An 18,059-nucleotide genomic window follows, 5' to 3' on the forward strand; every position below is an offset into this window, starting at 1 on the left:
TAACAGTAAATTGAATGTTTCTTGTTCAGTCTGTTTATCAGTTTCTTTCTTTGTTATTTTGTTTTTGAATTAGGTTCTTCTCTTAAGAATTTTTTTTCTTTACAATGTTTTGAGCACCAGACCATCTGCTTTTACTCCTTCATTTGGATAGTGGGGACATCCTACCAGTTGGTCCCTTTATGGACATATTTGATTTATATGATTAAGCACTAACAAATGGTACTAAAAGGATGCATGCAAAACAGTGTCTTAGGTTAGTATAGGCCCCATTCAGTTGTTGCTGCTGCTAAGTTGCTTCAGTCATGTCTGACTCTGTGTGACCCCATGGACTGCAGCCTACCAGGCTCCTCCGCCCATGGGATTTTCCAGGCAAGAGTACTGGAGTGGGTTCCCATTGCCTTCTCCGCATTCAATTGTTGAGCATCTAGTATTAATGATGGAAACCTAAACTCGATTGTGAATATAGTATTACAGTTTTAACAATGTCATATGGTGTTATAATTCATTCATTTATGTAGTCTTTATATTATGTGTTAAGAAACATTTGATTCTTGTAGAGGGAAAAATTGAACCATGACTTACAATCCCCCAGTCATATTAGAATACATTTCCCAATGAATATAAGAAAAAATATACTTAATCACCTGCAAATTCTTGATTTTTCATTTAATATAATGTTTTATACTTAGAAGTAAACATTTAAGAAACCATTCCTTTCTCAAGTTAGCTATTCATAGATTGATTCACTCCCTGAGTATTCTAGAATGTATAACATATGGCCAAGGAAAAAACATGCTTACGTCACAGGAAGAAATATATATAGTCTGAATAGTAATAATCTAGTATATTAACAAAAACAGGATTGTTTTGTTAAGGCTTCCTTTGGGGTTGTTGTTCAGTTGCTAAATCATGTCCATTGGAGAGAACACACAAACTGAACCTTTAGTTGTATTTCTAGAACATTTCATAAACTCCTGCTGCTTATAGAGTACCAATGATATTTACCTGCCATATAAGAATATCTCCTTATTTTACTTTATTAACTAATAGTTTTTTTTTAATAAAGACTTTATGAAAGAGCTCAGATTTGCTTCTCTTGCTTAAGTCATAAAAGTAACAGGATATAATTAAACCACCAGAGCCTACGCAGATGTTCCGGATGTTTGGGTTTGGTGCGATGAGCATGGTCTTCCTGGGATGTCTGCCCATGTATTGCTTCTCTTTTTGCTGGAAGAGGTAGGCAAACAACTTTTATTTGCCAAGTGCTGCGTATACTTGAGCATTCCTGTGTAGACACATTCATTCATAGCTTCAAAAGTACAGGGATTACGTTTTGGTCCCTTTTGCTTAACAGAAGGTAGCTTGGGAAAAAGTTAAGTTACCAGAATATTTCTTCATGCATGCTATTTTTATTTTTCCACCCATTTAAGACATCCTCTTGCATGTCCTAGTTTGTACATTCCCTCATCAAACAAAACAAAATCCCAACTGAAAGGAAAAATAAATCAGCGAGCTGAGGGTATGTGGAGTAGAGGTGGTTAACTGCAAATCAGAAGGATTCCCAGAAGCGCTACTCTCCATCTAATAGATGGTCATCTACTATTGGGTTGGAAAACCTTGATCTGACTTCAAACCAATTTGTATCAGATTTCTTATCAAAATCCCATTGGGCTGTTGGCATGATGCTTGTTAAGTTTTTTTTTTTTTATTTTTAAATAGCTTCTCGCCTACTGAGACAGAATGTGTGTAGAGGTAGAGAGCAGGGCCAGGACTAAGATGGAGTGAGTGAGGCACTCACTGTCAGGTTTGTGCAAGTACAGGGTTGGCACTAGCACAACCCTGAGAACAAGTACCTATTACATTTTCTGATAAAGTGCCTGTTGAAGATTAAGCATCTTTTATGTTTTTATTTGAGTTAGATTTCACTGGAAGAATTAGACTATACATGTTATCTTATTTTGCATAAAGATTCTGTCTTAAAAAAAAAGATTCTGTCTTTTTTCTTTTCTGTACCTTTTTCTTGAGTCTGGTGAACCTGTCATCTTCTTCATTGTATTTTCAATTTAAAGCAAAGTGCCTCAGATACAGTGGATACTTAATATATTTTTGTTGAATAAATGAGTACTTGAACAAATAAAGGAATATGGTGGATGGAGATGGCTAGCCTGGAAGGCAGTTCTATATTGATTTAAACGTTCTCATGCTTTCATAACTTTCTCAGACGAATTTGAAGACACTGTTGGATCACAGCCTTTCTTTCAGCTTTTCCAGTTTGCATGACTGTCAATTCTTTTCTCAGTTTTTACTTAATGTCTTATACTGAGTGAGTTATCTCTATTCCTAGGTTTATTTCTTTTTGTTTCTTTTCACAGCTGAATGGGAATAGGAGTAGAATTTTTGATCCTTACATCTTCCCTTCAAAGCTTGTGTTCATGTAAAAGAAAACCCATGAATAAAACTGAAATATTATTTCTTAGAAATAGGTGGCTAGGATTCAGTTCAGTTCAGTTCAGTTCAGTCAGTCAGTTGTGTCTGACTCTTCGCAAACCCATGGACTACAGTACAACAGGCCTCCCTGTCCATCACCAACTCCCAGAGTTTACTCAAACTCATGTCCGTTGAGTCGATGATGATATCCAACCATCCCATCCTCTGTTGTCCCCCTCTTCTCCTGCCATGAATCTGTCCCAACATAAGGGTCTTTTCAAGTGAGTCAGTTCTTCGCATCAGGTGGCCAAAGTATTGGAGCTTCAGCTTCAATACCAGTCCTTCCAATGAACACTCAGGACTGATCTCCTTTAGGATGGACTGCTTGGATCTCCTTGCAGTCCAAGGGACTCTCAAAAGTCTTCTCCAACACCACAGTTCAAAAGCATCAGTTCTTCGGTGCTCAGCTTTCTTTATGGTCCAACTCTCATATCCATACATGACTACTGGAAAAACTATAGCCTTGCTAGACATAGCTTTGTTGGCAAAGTGATGTCTCTGCTCCTTAATATACTGTCTAGGTTGGGTATAACTTGTCTTCCAAGGAGTAAGAGTCTTTTATTTTCATGGCTGTAGTCACCATCTGCAGTGATTTGGGAGCCCCAAAAAATAGTCTATCACTGTTTCCACTGTTTCCCCATCTATTTGCCATGAAGTGATGGGACCGGATGCCATGATCTTTGTTTTCTGAATATTGAGCTTTAAGGCAACATTTTCACTCTCCTCTTTCTCTTTCATCAAGAGGCTCTTTAGTTTTTCTTCACTTTCTGCCATAAGGGTGGTGTCATCTGCATATCTGAGGTTATTGATATTTTTCCCGGCAATCTTGATTCCAGCTTGTGCTTCATCCAGCCCAGCATTTCTCATGATGTACTCTGCATATAAGTTAAATAAACAGGGTGACAATATACAGCCTTGACGTACTCCTTTTCCTATTTGGAACCAGTCTGTTGTTCCATGTCCAGTTCTAACCGTTGCTTCCTGACCTACATACAGATTTCTCTGGAGGCAGGTCAGGAGGTCTGATATTCCCATGTCTTTCAGAATTTTCCACAGTTTATTGTGATCCACACAGTCAAAGGCTTTGGCATAATCAATGAAACAGAAGTAGATGTTTTTCTGGAACTCTCTTGCTTTTTCAATGATTCAGCAGATGCTGACAATTTGATCTCTGGTTCCTCTGCCTTTTCTAAAACCAGCTTGAACATCTGGAAGTTCACGGTTCATGTATTGCTGAAGCCTGGCTTGGAGAATTTTGAGCACTGCTTTACTAGCGTGTGAGATGAGTGCAGTTGTGCAGTAGTTTGAGCGTTCTTTGGCATTGCCTTTCTTTGGGATTGGAATGCAAACTGACCTTTTCCAGTCCTGTGGCCACTGCTGAGTTTTCCAAATTTGCTGGCATATTGCGTGCTGCACTTTGACAGCAACATCTCTTAGGATTTGAAATAGCTCAATTGGAATTCCATCACCTCCACTAGCTTTGTTCATAATGATGCTTCCTAAGGCCCACTTGACTTTGCATTCCAGGATGTCTGGCTCTAGGTGAGTGATCACACCATCATGATTATCTGATTTGTGAAGATCTTTTTTGTATAGTTTTTCTGTGTATTCTTGCCACCTCTTCTTAATATGTTCTGCTTCTGTTAGGTCCATACCATTTCTGTCCTTTATTGATCCCATCTTTGCATGAAATGTTCCCTTGGTATCTCTTAATTTTCTTGAAGAGATCTCTAGTCTTTCCCATTCTGTTGTTTTCCTCTATTTCTTTGCACAGATCACTGAGGATGGCTTTCTTATCTCTACTTGCTCTTCTTTGGAAATCTGCATTCAAATGGGTATATCTTTCCTTGTCTCCTTTGTTTTCCCCTTCTCTTCTTTTCACAGTGATTTTTAAGGCCTCCTCAGTGAGCCATTTTGCTTTTTTGCATTTCTTTTTCTTGTGGATGGTCTTGATCCCTGTCTCCTGTCTAATGTCACAAACCTACGTCCATAGTTCATCAGGCACTCTGTCAGATCTAGTCCCTTAAGTATTATTTTCCACTTCCACTGTATAATCGTAAGGGATTAATTTAGGTCATACCTGAATGGTCTAGTGATTTTCTTGACTTTCTTCAATTTAAGTCTGAATTTGGCAATAAGGAGTTCATGATCTAAGCCACAGTCAGCTCCCAGTCTTGTTTTTGCAGACTGTATAGAGCTTTTCCATCTTTGGCTGCAAAGAACATAATCAATCTGATTTCGCTGTTGACCATCTGGTGATGTCCATGTGTAGAGTCTTCTCTTGTGTTGTTGGAAGAGGGTGTTTGCTATGACCAGTGCATTCTCTTGGCAAAACTCTATAAGCCTTAGCCCTGCTTTATTCTGCTTTATTCTCCAAGGCCAAATTTGCCTGTTACTCCAGGTGTTTCTTGACTTCCTACTTTTGCATTCCAGTCCCCTATAATGAAAATTACATCTTTTTTGGGTGTTAGTTCTAAAGGTCTTGTAGGTCTTCATAGAACCGTTCAAATTCAGCTTCTTCAGCATTACTGGTCGGGAGATAGACTTGGATTACCGTGATATTGAGTGGTTTGCCTTGGAAATGAACAGAGATCATTCTGTCGTTTTTGAGATTGCATCCAAGTACTGCGTTTTGGACTCTTTTGTTGACTGTGATGACTATTCCATTTTCCCTGAGGTATTCTTGCCCACGGTAGTAGATATAATGGTCATCTGAGTTAAATTCACCCATTCCAGTCCATTGTAGTTCGCTGATTCCTAAGATGTCAACGTTTACTCTTGCCATTTCCTGTTTGACCAGTTCCAATTTGCCTTGATTCATGGACCTAACATTCCAGGTTCCTATGCAATATTGCTCTTACAGCATCAGACCTAGCATTTTGCCAAGCAATTTAGAGTGTCTGATATATTCTGCCTTGTATAATACCTCTGTTATGGTCCCTCCTAGTGTTCCTCTGACAAGGTATGGGGATGTTAAAGTACACTGGATTTTTCTCTAAAATGAATTCCAGAGGATTATCCCTTGATAGGAATATATTTTCTTCGTTTTACATAATAAACAAACTGCTTGAGAGACTTAAACAATGTGAATAGTATGTATATATTGAACACCATAAACTTTGGTTTACTATGATTTATTTATTTCCTTACTTATTTTACTATTTTGTGTAATCGTAGTAGGTACCTTCAGTCGTCCTGAGCTGTTCGTTGCAGCCTCAGAGCAGGTGTCAGTTTCAGCTTGCTGCTTAGCTGAAGTTTCAGGAACAATGGATGGCTGAGGGTGGATGGGGCATTGGCAGCTTTTCCTGGTAAGCTCATTTTATAGTCAAGGGCAATCATTGTGTTAGACTAAAGATCCTATCCTTGATACCAAACAAGGAGTTTAAATGAAGGCCAAAGTCTGCTAAATCCTCCTTTAGAGGGGCAAGGTATCTTTTTAGAGCTATCCCATTAACTCACTTTCTGTTTTCCATCTCAAAGAAGATTCCCCCCAGAAAAGGGAATGGCTACCCAGTCCAGTATTCTTGCCTGGAGAATCCCATGGACAGAGAAGCCTGGCAGGATACAGTCCATGGGGTCTCAAAGAGTCAGACATGACTTAGCAACTAAACAACCACCAGCAACCTAAGGAGAGCTATGTTGTACTTAGTAGCTCAGTCGTGTCTTAACTCTTTATGACCCCATGGACTGTAGCTGGCCAGGCTCTTCTGTCCATGGAGACTTTCCAGGCAAGAATACGGGAGTGGATTTCCATGCTCTCCTCCAGGGTATCTTCCCAACCCAGGGATTGAACCTAGGTCTCCTGCATTGCAAGCAGATTCTTTACCATCTGGGCCACCAGGGAAGCCCCAACCTAAGGAGCTAACAACCTGCAAGAGTTGGAGGGATGAAAAATGAGAAATAATATGAGGAGAGGGGAGAAATGAAAGCAGCTTATATAAAGAAGATAGTCACTTTCCAAAGACAAATGCATTTCATTTTTAATGCTTAATTCAGGCTTTCTGCAATTGACCATATTCAGTCACTACTTATGCTAGATATTAGGATACAGAAATGTCTTAAGAGATGGATTTTCATTTTGAGGAACTTAAATATACCTTAAAATAAATCCCAAGCATGACATACTAAGAACAATATAAGGTGGAATATAATTAAGGATTAAAATTAGTGGTGACAGTGACTTGTAAAAGTTCTGAGGCATTGGGAATCAGGTTGAATGGTAGAGAGCGGGTGGGCTCCATGATGGAGATGATATTTGAGCTAAATTTCTGAAGGGAGAACAACATTTGGGTTAGGTGGGAAGGGGGCTCTCCCACAGAATTCATTACATTGAGATGTAGTCTCCTTAATAATATAGACCCCTTAAATGCCTGTCATTTCTTAGCAAGAGTGGCTGAACTTTGTCCCTTTAATAATCTATAACTGAATCTGTAGTTTACTTATTTTGTGTGTGTAGTTGACTTCTACTTGAGTTCAAATGTAAACAGAGAAGCTAGTTTGAACTGGTTCACATATACAATAGGGAGCAGAGAATATTAGTGAAAAGCTTTCTAAGAATTTGCTATTGATATCCTTATTAACATATATAAGATGCATTTTGAAATTCATTATGTCCTCAAGGTTATGTAAAATCTATTTTTATTCTCATTAATAGGGATCAGAAACCTCATTAGGTTTAAGTGTCACTGGTAGACTTAAGACTTACATAGAGATGAAAAGCAAAAATATCAGGTGGATTGGGACAAAAGAAAGCAGGTGGGGGCTCTAGAGTGAGAGAGGAGAGTGGCTGAATTATTCCTGTTACAGTTGTAGAGTGCCAAGAACAGTAGTTTAAAGTGCGAATTTAGCTTCTAATATTTACCTGTTTTTATATAAAGTTTAATCTATATTTATATGCCAGTTAAACATCTGTGTATTATATAGGGATATGATACTTGAGTGTATACATAGCTTTGGCAAGGGGAAAGATTCAAACACTGTAATGCAGTGCCTGTTCAAATCAGATGAAATGTATTTTCATGTTCTTTTTCTTCCTATCAGATTGAATTTGTAACCTCAAATTAAGAAAATTCAGAACTCAGTGTGAAAATGACAAGACTATGTTTCTTTCAACTAATAAAACCGTGTTTTTTAAGATTCTAGATCATCTGATACACAGATGATGTAAATAGCACATCCCCCATACTCTTTCAATGTTGCTGCTTGCCAGATGGCTGCTACTGAAAATTTCTACATTTAGACAAATCCTGCTGAGTGATTCTCTGTATTATAATGTGGTTTTCATTATGTAGACAGTCTTATTACCACTTACTTTCATAGAATGGGAGGTAAAGAATTGGGAATAAATATGCCAAAAATTGCCTAAAAATCATGACCCATTGAATTTTAAAAATGAGCATTTACATTTTCAAAACCCCATGTTTGTTTGTCTCATTATACTGTACAATATAATTAGTAATGTTATTTTGAAAAGGTTTATGCAGTAATTAGCCAACTGCTGAAAGGTTTGAAGTTCCTAGGATTATAGACATATGAATTCAAAGAAAGAAAATAGAGTCTATAAAAGTATTGCTGGGCTCTAAGAACTTTGATAAAATACGATCAGATGAGAATGTGAGCAACTGGAACCCTTCTTGAACATGAGTCACTATAGACTTGAAATTCACATAACACCAGTTCTTATTGGACCCCATTCAAGGTAATTTAGTTACTGAAATAATAAGAGAACCTCATTATATGTGGATTATATGTCCAAGGTGTTCCTATTGCAAGGACTCCAAGGGCAGCATTTTAGAAAATTCTGGGATATTAGGTACTATTAAAAGGAAGAATTTGTTGCCAAGTAACTAATAACCTCATTGCAAAATTCAGTGACCTTTTCTGAATTTCCATCTGACTTGACATTTTTATCACATAAGTACACTGTTGACTGCTCCCTTTTTGAAAGTTTCCTTCCTTGGATTTCATTGTTCCCCTTCCCATTCTTATCCACCTCAGTTTGGTTTTCTTTGTTTTCCCAACTGTGGTTGTCTCCCAAAGCCTTATTCTCATCTATCAGAAAATATTACAAGTATGTAGCAGAAAGAGTATTTTAAAAGATCTTTGTTCTAGTTCTGCCTTTACTACCCGTTTTATAGTGAGCTTAACTTCTTTTGATGTTGATTTTCTCATAATATTAGAGTAGAAAATTGAGTTAATTTCTGAAGTCCTTTCTGAACATAGTGTTCTGGGTTTCTCTGGATAAATGACTCATACATCCTGAAATCACCTCTACCTATTTTGTATTTTTAACTGCATTTAATGCAATGTGTGCAAAACTAGACTTCTTTTTCTCCCAAATCATATCCCCTTGACACCTGTTCATTTCTCTCAGTGATTTCTTTAGTCTCTCATGCTAGAATCCTTGGAATCATCTGTGACTATTTCCTTTATCTTTAATATGTAATTCTATTCTTTCAGACTCCCTGTCATTTTTTTTTTTTTTTGGTTTCCTTTGGGGTGAATTGGGGATTCACCTCTTCTCATATTTTATAGTCACAGCTTAGTCCAGGTGTAGTCCTCTTGTCACCTGCTGTCCTAATGAGCAAGTGGTTTCCTGAGGTGCAAAAGAAGGGCAAAATGTATTAGTCTTCCAGTGCTGCTGTAGCAAAATACCACAGTTGGCTTAAACAATAGGCATTTATTTTCTCATGGTTCTGTAGGCTAGAAGTCAGTGATCAAGATGCCAGCTGATTTGGTTTCTGGTGAGGGCTCTCCTGGCTTGCAGATGGCCACCTTCTCTTTGTGTGCTCACATGGCCTTTCTATGATGTGTGTGAGAGTAAGATGAGCAGGCATTCTGATTTTTAGTAAAACAAAAATTTATTATTTTTATACTGAAATTAATTTTACTGATCAGCACCCCACCTTTATGACCTGATTGAGCCTTAAGTATTCCCTAGAGGTACTGTCTTCAAATCCAACCATACTGGCAGCTAGGGCTTCAACATGAATTTTAGGGACACAAACATTCAGTCTGTAACAGGAGGCTAGCTGGCATTCAAATGCAAATGCAGAATTGGAAACTGAGGAGAACATTGAGATGATGCATCCAATCCAAAGAATTGATACAAGAGAGACAATAACTGGAATGGGGCTGCAAGTGGAGTTTAGAAGATGGCTAAGAGTTAGGTCCTGGAGAACTTTCCTGGTACTTCAATTGAAGAGTATGGCTGTGCCTTTCACATGGAGGGAGTGAGTAAGGATGCTTGCCAAGCTAATTTGGATGTATACATGAATTCCTCATCTACTCTCCTTCTAATTCACCCTGTTACATCCAGCCAGGCTTATCTCCCTAAAACAGCATTATTTCATCTCATTATATCATTCAATAACTTAAAATTTGGGCAATACTGGAAGAGGAAGATGGTGACCACCTTAGTGGCTGCTGGGGAGCCGGGCTGGCACCATCCTGGGGGCCTGAGGCCATTGCCTCCGACTGGGAAAACAGGGAAGTTTCCACAGGGACCACTGTCATGGCCATGCAATTTGCTGAGGGCGTGGTTCTAGGAACCGACTCCAGATCAACCACTGGGTTGTACATCACCAATCGAGTGACTGACAAGCTGACCCCTATTTGTGACTGTGTTTTCTGACCCCTATTCATGACTGTATTTTCTGCTGCCACTCAGGCTCAGCAGCTGATATACCCAGGCAGTAGCTGATGGAGTCACTTAATCAGCTTGGTTTCCACAGCATTGAGCTGAATGAGCCTCTGCTGGTATACACGGCAGCCAGCCTCTTTAAGGAAATGTGTTATTGATACCAAGAAGACCTGATGGCAGAAATCATCACTGCTGGCTGGAACCCCCAAGAAGGGGGCAGGTGTACTCAGTGCCTATGGGGAGTATGATAGTACAACAGTCCTTTGCCACTGGGGGCTCCAGGAGCTCCTATTTCTTTGGCTGTGTCAATGCTACCTACTGGGAAGGCATGACCAAGGAAGAATGCCTGCAGTTTACTGCCAGTGCTTTCACTTTGGACATGGAGCAGGATGGTTCCAGTGGAGGGGTTATCCACCTGGCAGCCATTGAGGAATCAGGGGTAGAGTGGCAGGTACTTCTTCGAGACCAGAGTCCCAAATTCACCAATGCCACTTTACCACCTCTCTGAATCCTGAGATTCTAAGATACAATAAGAGACACCCCATACTGCTTCAAAATTCAATAAACAGTTTGTCAGTGAGAAAAAAAAAAGGAACTTAAAATTCATTCTGTCAGTGAGAAAAAAAAGAACTTAAAATTCATTCAAGATGATACTGATTCCAGGCCTTCTGTTGGGTGTTATGAAGGGCAAAAAGGTGAATCAGATCATGGTGTGTGCTTTCAAGGGGCACATAGTCTAATAAAAATATATAAAAGTATCCAAGATAGAAAGTCACACTCCATAAAAAAGGTGCGGTTCAGGTCAGTCACTCAGTCATGTCCAACTCTTTGTGACCCCATGGATTGCAGCACGCCAGGCCTCTCTGTCCATCACCAACTCCCAGAGTTTACTCAAACTCATGTCCATTGAGTCGGTGATGCCATCCCACCATCTCATCCTTTGTCATCCCCTTCTCTTCCCACCTTCAAACCTTCCCAGCATCAGGGTCTTTTCAAATGAGTCAGTTCTTAGCATCAGGTGGCCAAAGTATTGGAGTTTCAGCTTCAACATCAGTCCTTCCAATGAACACTCAGGACTCATTTCCTTTAGGATGGACTTGTTGGATCTCCTTGCTGTCCAAGGGACTCTCAAGAGTCTTCTCCAACACCACAGTTCAAAAACATCAATTCTTCAGCTTTCTATATAATCCAACTCTCACATCCATACATGACTACTGGAAAAACCATAACTAGACAGACCTTTGTTGGCAAAGTAATGTCTCAGCTCTTTAATATGCTGTCTAGATTGGTCATAACTTTTCTTCCAAGGAGCAAGCGTCTTTTATTTTCATGGTTGCAGTCACCATCTGCAGTGATTTGGGAGCCCCCCAAAATAAAGTCTGTCACTGTCTCCACTGTTTCCCCATCTATTTGCTATGAAGTGATGGGACCAGATGCCATGATCTTAGTTTTCTGAATTTTGAGCTTTAAGCCAACTTTTTCACTCTCCTTTTTCTCCTTCATCAAGAGGCTCTTTAGTTCTTCTTCACTTTCTGCCATATGAGTGGTGTCATCTGTGTATCTGATGTTATTGATATTTCTCCCGGCAATCTTGATTCCAGCTTGTGCTTCATCCAGCCTAGCGTTTCTCATGATTTACTCTGGCATATAAGTTAAATAAGCAGGGTGACAATATACAGCCTTGATGTACTCCTTTCCCGATTTGGAACCAGTCTGCTATTTCATGTTCAGTTCTACATACAGATTTCTCAAGAGGCAGGGCAGGTGGCTCGTAGTCCCATCTCTTTTCAGAATTTTCCACAGTTTATCGTGATCCACACAGTCAAAGGCTTTGGCATAGTCAATAAAGCAGAAGTAAATGTTTTTCTGGAACTCTCTTGCTTTTTCAGTGATCCAACGGATGTTGGCAGTTTGATCTCTGGTTCCTCTGCCTTTTTTAAATCCAGCTTGAACATCTGGAAGTTGACAGTTCACATGTTGTTGAAGCCTGGCTTGGAGAATTTTGACCATTACTTGACTAGCATGTGAGATGAGTGCAATTGTGCAGTAGTTTGAGCATTCTTTGACATTGCCTTTCTTTGGGATTGGAATGAAAACTGACCTTTTCCAGTCCTGTGGTCACTGCTGAGTTTTTCAAATGTGCTGGCATATTGGGTGCAGCACTTTCACAGCAACATCTTTTAGGATTTGAAATAGCTCAACTGGAATTCCATCACCTCCACTAGCTTTGTTCGTAGTTATGCTTCCTAAGGCCCACTTGACTTCACATTCCAGGATGTCTGGCTCTAGGTGAGTGATCACACCATCATGATTATCTGGGTCATGAAGATCTTTTTTGTACAGTTCTTCTGTGTATTCTTGCCACCTCTTCTTAATATGTTCTGCTTCTGTTAGGTCCATACCATTTCTGTCCTTTATCGAGCCCATCTTTGTATGAAATGTTCCGTTGGTATCTCTGATTTCCTTGAAGAGATCTCTAGTCTTTCCCATTCTATTGTTTTCCTCTATTTCTTTACACAGATTGCTGTGGAAGGCTTTCTTATATCTCCTTGCTCTTCTTTGGAACTCTGCATTCAAATGGGTATATATTTCCTTTTCTCCTTTGTTTTTCCCTTCTCTTCTTTTTACAGTGATTTGTAAGGCCTCCTCAAAGAGCCATTTTGCTTTTTCACATTTTTTTTTCTTGTGGATGGTCTTGATCCCTGTCCCCTATACAGTGTCACAAACCTCCGTCCATAGTTCATCAGGCACTCTGTCTGTCAGATCTAGTCCCTTAAGTATTATTTCCCACTTCCACTGTATAATCGTAAGGGATTTATTTAGGTCATAGCTTAATGGTCTAGTGATTTTCCTGACTTTATTCAGTTTAAGTCTGAATTTGGCAATAACAAGTTCACGATCTAAGCCACAGTCAGCTCCTGGTCTTGTTTTTGTGGACTGTATAGAGCTTCTCCATCTTTGTCTACAAAGAATATAATCAATCTCATTTTGGTGTTGGCCATCTGGTGATGTCCACATGTAAAGTTTTCTCTTGTGGTTTTGGAAGAGGGTATTTGCTATGACCAGTGTGTTCTCTTGGCCAAACTCTTATCAGCCTTAGCCCTGCTTCATTCTGTACTCCAAGGCCAAATTTGCCTGTTACTCCAGGTGTCTCTTAACTTCCTACGTTTGCATTCCAGTCCCTTATAATGAAAATGACATCATTTTGGGGTGTTGATTCTAAAAGGTCTTGTAGGTCTTCATAGAATCGTTTAGCTTCTTCAGCATTACTGGTCAGGTCATAGACTTGGATTACTGTGATACTTAATGGTTTGCCTTGGAAACGAACAGAGATCATTTTGTCATTTTTGAGATTGCATCCGAGTACTGCATTTTGGACTCTTCTGTTGACTATGATGGCTACTCCATTTCTCCTAAGGGATTCTTGCCCACAGTAGTAGATATAATGGTCATCTGAGTCAAATTCTCCCATTCCAGTCCATTTTAGTTCACCGATTCCTAAAATGTCAACGTTCACTCTTGCCAGTAGTAGATATAATGGTCATCTGAGTCAAATTCTCCCATTCCAGTCCATTTTAGTTTGCCGATTCCTAAAATGTCAACGTTCATTCTTGCCATTTCCTGTTTGACCAGTTCCAATTTGCCTTGATCCATGGACCTAATATTCCAGGTTCCTATGCAGTATTGCTCTTTACAGCATCAGACCTTGCTTCTATCACCAGTCATATTCACAACTGGGTGTTGTTTTTGCTTTGGCTCTATCTCTTCATTGTTTCTGGGATTATTTCTCCACTGATCTCCAGTAGCATATTAGGCACCTACCGACCTGGGGAGTTCATCTTTCAGTGTCCTATCTTTTTGCCTTTTCATACTGTTCATGGGGTTCTTAAGGCAACATTACTGAAGTGGTTTGCCTTTCCCTTCTCCAGTGGACTGCATTTTGTCAGAAATCTCCACCATGACCTGTCTGTCTTGGGTGGCCCTACACAGCAATGCTCATAGTTTCACTGAGTTAGACAAGGCTGTGGTCCATGTGCTTAGATTTGTTAGTTTTCTGTGATTGTGGTTTTCATTCTGTCTTCCCTCTAATGGAGAAGGATAAGAGGCTTCTGGAAGCTTCATGATGGGAGAGACTGAGTGAGGGGAAAATTGGATCTTGTTCTGATGGGCAGGGCCATGTTCAATAAATCTTTAATCCAATTTTCTGTTGATGAGTAGTGTTATGTTCCCTCCCTATTATTTGACCTGAGGCCAAACTATGGTGGAGGTAATGAAGTTAATGGCGACCTCCTTCTAAAGGTCCCATTCAGACACTGCTACACTCAGTGCCCCCACCACTGCAGCAGGCCACCGCCCACCCACACCTCTGCCAGAGAGTCCTGGACACTCACAGGCAAGTCTGGGTCAGTCTCTTGTGGGGTCACTGCTCCTTGCTCCTAGGTCCTGGTGCATACAAGGTTCTATTTGTGCCCTCCAAGAGTCTGTTTCCCCAGTCCTGTGTAAGTTCTGGCGGCTCTATGATTGGGTTAATGGCGACTTCTTCCTAGAGTGCTTATGCCATACCCAGGTCTACTGCACCCAGAGCCCCTGTTGCTGCAGCAGTCCACTGCTGACCCGTACCTCCTCAGTAGACACTCAACACATTTCTGTCTCAGTCTCTCTGGGGTCTCTGGGTCCCAATTTTGCCCCTCCTTCTGTCTTACTGTGGCTTCTCTGCCCTTGGACGTGGGATGTCTCCTCACAGTAAAGGGTTATGTTACCAAATAACCTTTTCCTTTATTTATTATTTTATCAGTCTTGAGAAATAAAGTTTCACTTTGAACTTTTAATATTACAGCAGATGGGCTGGTCTTTTACGAAGAAGATTCAACAGAACTTTAAAGCGTTTGAAGAAACACAGAAAGAAACCAAAGAGGGATACTGAAATGTTGGAAACAGCAGTGGATGAGGAAGGATATGGTGATGAAAAGGACCAGGAGACTACAGGTAATGACAAGGATTTAAAGTTGAAGTATTTGATATTTGATTGTTATCCTCATCTTGGTTCAGTTGATGCTTATTTTTTTATCCTGCAAATGTTTGGACCACAGGAGTATCAGCTTCTGAAATAATGTCATTATTACCATTTGGATGGAAAGAAGGTGGACAAGAAATGTGCTAGGTTGTTTGGGTACCATACTATTTGGTATATGTAGTTCAGCCCTTCAGGGAAACAAAGAAATAGAATCTGCCTGCCCTAATTCTGAAGCTCCATAATAGACACCCTTGCTAAGTATAATAGTGGCCATGGTCCTCCATGTTGTGTTGACTACATGACATATCCAGTCGTCAGATCAGTCGCTCAGTTGTGTCCGACTCTTTGCGACCCCATTAATCACAGCACGCCAGGCCTCCCTGTCCATCACCAACTCCTGGAGTTCACCAAGACTCATGTCCATCGAGTCAGTGATGTCATCTAGCCATCTCATCCTCTGTTGTCCCCTTCTCCTCCTGCCCCCAATCCCTCCCAGCATCAGAGTCTTTTCCAATGAGTCAACTCTTCCAGTCCTAGATCCTAGCTAATCCTAGTTTCAGCTTCCTGCTCCCCAAAGGTACACAATGTAGTATTAGAAAAGGTTCAGAGAGGGGATCTCAGAATGAAACACCAGGGACTCCCTGGGCCTCACTTCATTTGTGTAGGCTTACAGATCCCTGAGCCTTGGCCTGGATTCCCTCATCCCAAATTAATTGTGAGGGACCAAGTGAGAATAAAATGATTTGTGGGAAAAGGAGTGTCCTTCAAGGAGTAGAGGACTGGATTGCGAGTCAGGGGACTCAGGACATTAACTAGTGTTTCCAATGGCAAGTAACCTTTCAGGTCCTTGATTAGCTGAGATACTGTGTGTGTATGTGTGTGTGTGTGTGTGTGTGTGTACCTGCAGCAATATAACATATGTGAAAATGCTTTGAAAATTGCAGCGCATTACTCAAATGTAAGGTGTTAATTTCTAGCCTCACTTATGGGTAAGGGCAAGAGTGGAATACTAGACCATTAAACTGAGTGTCAGGAGATTCTGGCTTTAGTCCTAGTTTTCCTGTTATTTACAATGGGAGCTTGGGTAAGTCCCTTAACCTTTGCTCAGTTGATTAAACTGCAAAATAGAGATTTGGACTATATGAATAAGAAAAGTGACTTATATCAGAAAAAACAAAATAAAATCCTTATACAAGATATTATATATGTGTATGTAATTGATATATTATTTATATAAGGTAATACATAAGTATATATGATAATAGTAATACATGTATATTATTACACATACCTATATATTACCATGTATAACTTTAATGCAGTACACACGTGCATATATATATGCACATACATATGAAATTATAAGTAGACTAACAAAACTTGATTTCTATGGGCAGTTCTTCAGGGCATGAGATTTACCTTTGTTATTCAGAAATTGTCATTGTAATGATATTTGTTGTAGTATATCAGTATTTTGTCTGTATGCCTCACTGTAATAAGATGATACATTGGCAAACTGAAAATAAACTAATTGTAGCATTCAGTATATAGTTTGAGAACTTTGTTGCAGTCAGTTCCTTGTATAACAAAGTATGATGTACGTATACTAGTTCTGAAGTTGTTTTAACTCTGCTTTACTTTTTCTCCTGTAGCATTATTTTCCCAGTGAGAAGAACGCGTACCTTTCAGAGAAGAGGAGACTGTCCCAGTCATCTAAATCTGCTGGAACGTTTTAGAAGGATAAAAACTTTTGTTGTGCTTATTTTCAAATATAAAATAAAGTTGTAGTTTAGTTTTGTGCATCAAACCATAATCCAAATTCTTATTAAAAGTAGCTTCTATAGAATTAAAAAAAACATATGAAAAGTACTGCTTGCATTTCAGGTCCTGGACAGTGATGGATTTTTGCAACTTGGGTTATGTTATCAACATATATACTTCTGTTGGTGTTAAATAAGGCAGAGATATCACGCTGTTATTCACCTTCAAGCAAAGTGATGAAAAAAAAAAGTGATCAAATTTCACTCTATATGACACTTTGTTTTGAGGAAAAGAGGTAAAAGTATTTTATATTAGTGTTCTTTGTAGTTTATAATTTATAGCATTTTTTCCACCCTGAAAGTAAGACACACTCATTACAGAGAACTTGGTAAAAAGGTTATGTAGAAGAAAGAAGGAAAAATCAACCATAATCCACCACCCAGAGCTGAACACTGTTACTATATATTTTTTTTTTTTTACTTTTTAAAGAAACAGTTACATCCTGTGACATATGTAAAATTGACTTTTTAAGAAACTGATGCTTTTTTATGATTTACTTTCCTCTTTGAAATGTCTAGGGCTCAAGTTTACCTGGGCTTGTTGCTCATTCATTCAACAAACATTGCTTTAGCCCCTGCTAGGGTATGTACTTGGGACATAGTCATGAGCAAGATAGACTTAACCTTTCCTTCGTGGAGCTCACCATCCAGCTGGGGAGGAAGCCACATAAAGTAATGACAGGGCTGTGGTAACAGGAGTACCAAGTTTTATGGAAGTAGATGGCAGGGGAACTAGCCCAGACTTTAGAAAGAGATATAAAATGAAAGATAAGAGGGCTGAACAGGATTTGCCATGCAGTCACTGTAGTGGCAGGAATGTTTCAGATATGAAGGCCAAATTTCATGGACTATTTGAAGCACTGCAAACAGTTTAGGGTGGCAGCAACTTTGACTTAGATATTAAATCAGAAGAACTTATAACCCACATTAAAGGGTTGGGTTTTATCCTGTGGACAGAAGGAAACAATGATGGATTTCAAGCAAAAGAATGGTATGGTTAGATCTAATCCTTAGAAGTCAGTCTGACTATTGTGTGGATAATTGGCAGTGAACAATATTGGGGTCAAGGGAACCAGTTATGAGGCTGTTGTATTAA

The 18,059-nt window shown here is 39.5% G+C and overlaps 1 protein-coding gene and 1 pseudogene across 1 annotated transcript in view; both read left to right on the top strand.

Annotated features, from left to right (window-relative positions):
* The window catches only part of FMR1NB (FMR1 neighbor), a 39,750-nt gene extending 22,800 nt beyond the window's left edge, over window positions 1-16,950 (top strand). The window contains exons 4-6 of the mRNA XM_061408661.1: window positions 1,140-1,236; window positions 14,967-15,115; window positions 16,796-16,950. Coding sequence (XP_061264645.1) covers window positions 1,140-1,236; window positions 14,967-15,115; window positions 16,796-16,812 — 263 coding nt within the window. The 3' untranslated portion in view covers window positions 16,813-16,950. The remainder of the gene's footprint in view (window positions 1-1,139; window positions 1,237-14,966; window positions 15,116-16,795) is intronic.
* Window positions 9,590-11,390, top strand: LOC133242083 (proteasome subunit beta type-6-like; annotated as a pseudogene).
* Window positions 16,951-18,059: the final 1,109 nt, after the last annotated feature.

The sequence above is a fragment of the Bos javanicus genome, chromosome X (genome assembly GCF_032452875.1).
Source record: "Bos javanicus breed banteng chromosome X, ARS-OSU_banteng_1.0, whole genome shotgun sequence".
In the NCBI taxonomy this organism is placed as follows: domain Eukaryota; kingdom Metazoa; phylum Chordata; class Mammalia; order Artiodactyla; family Bovidae; genus Bos; species Bos javanicus.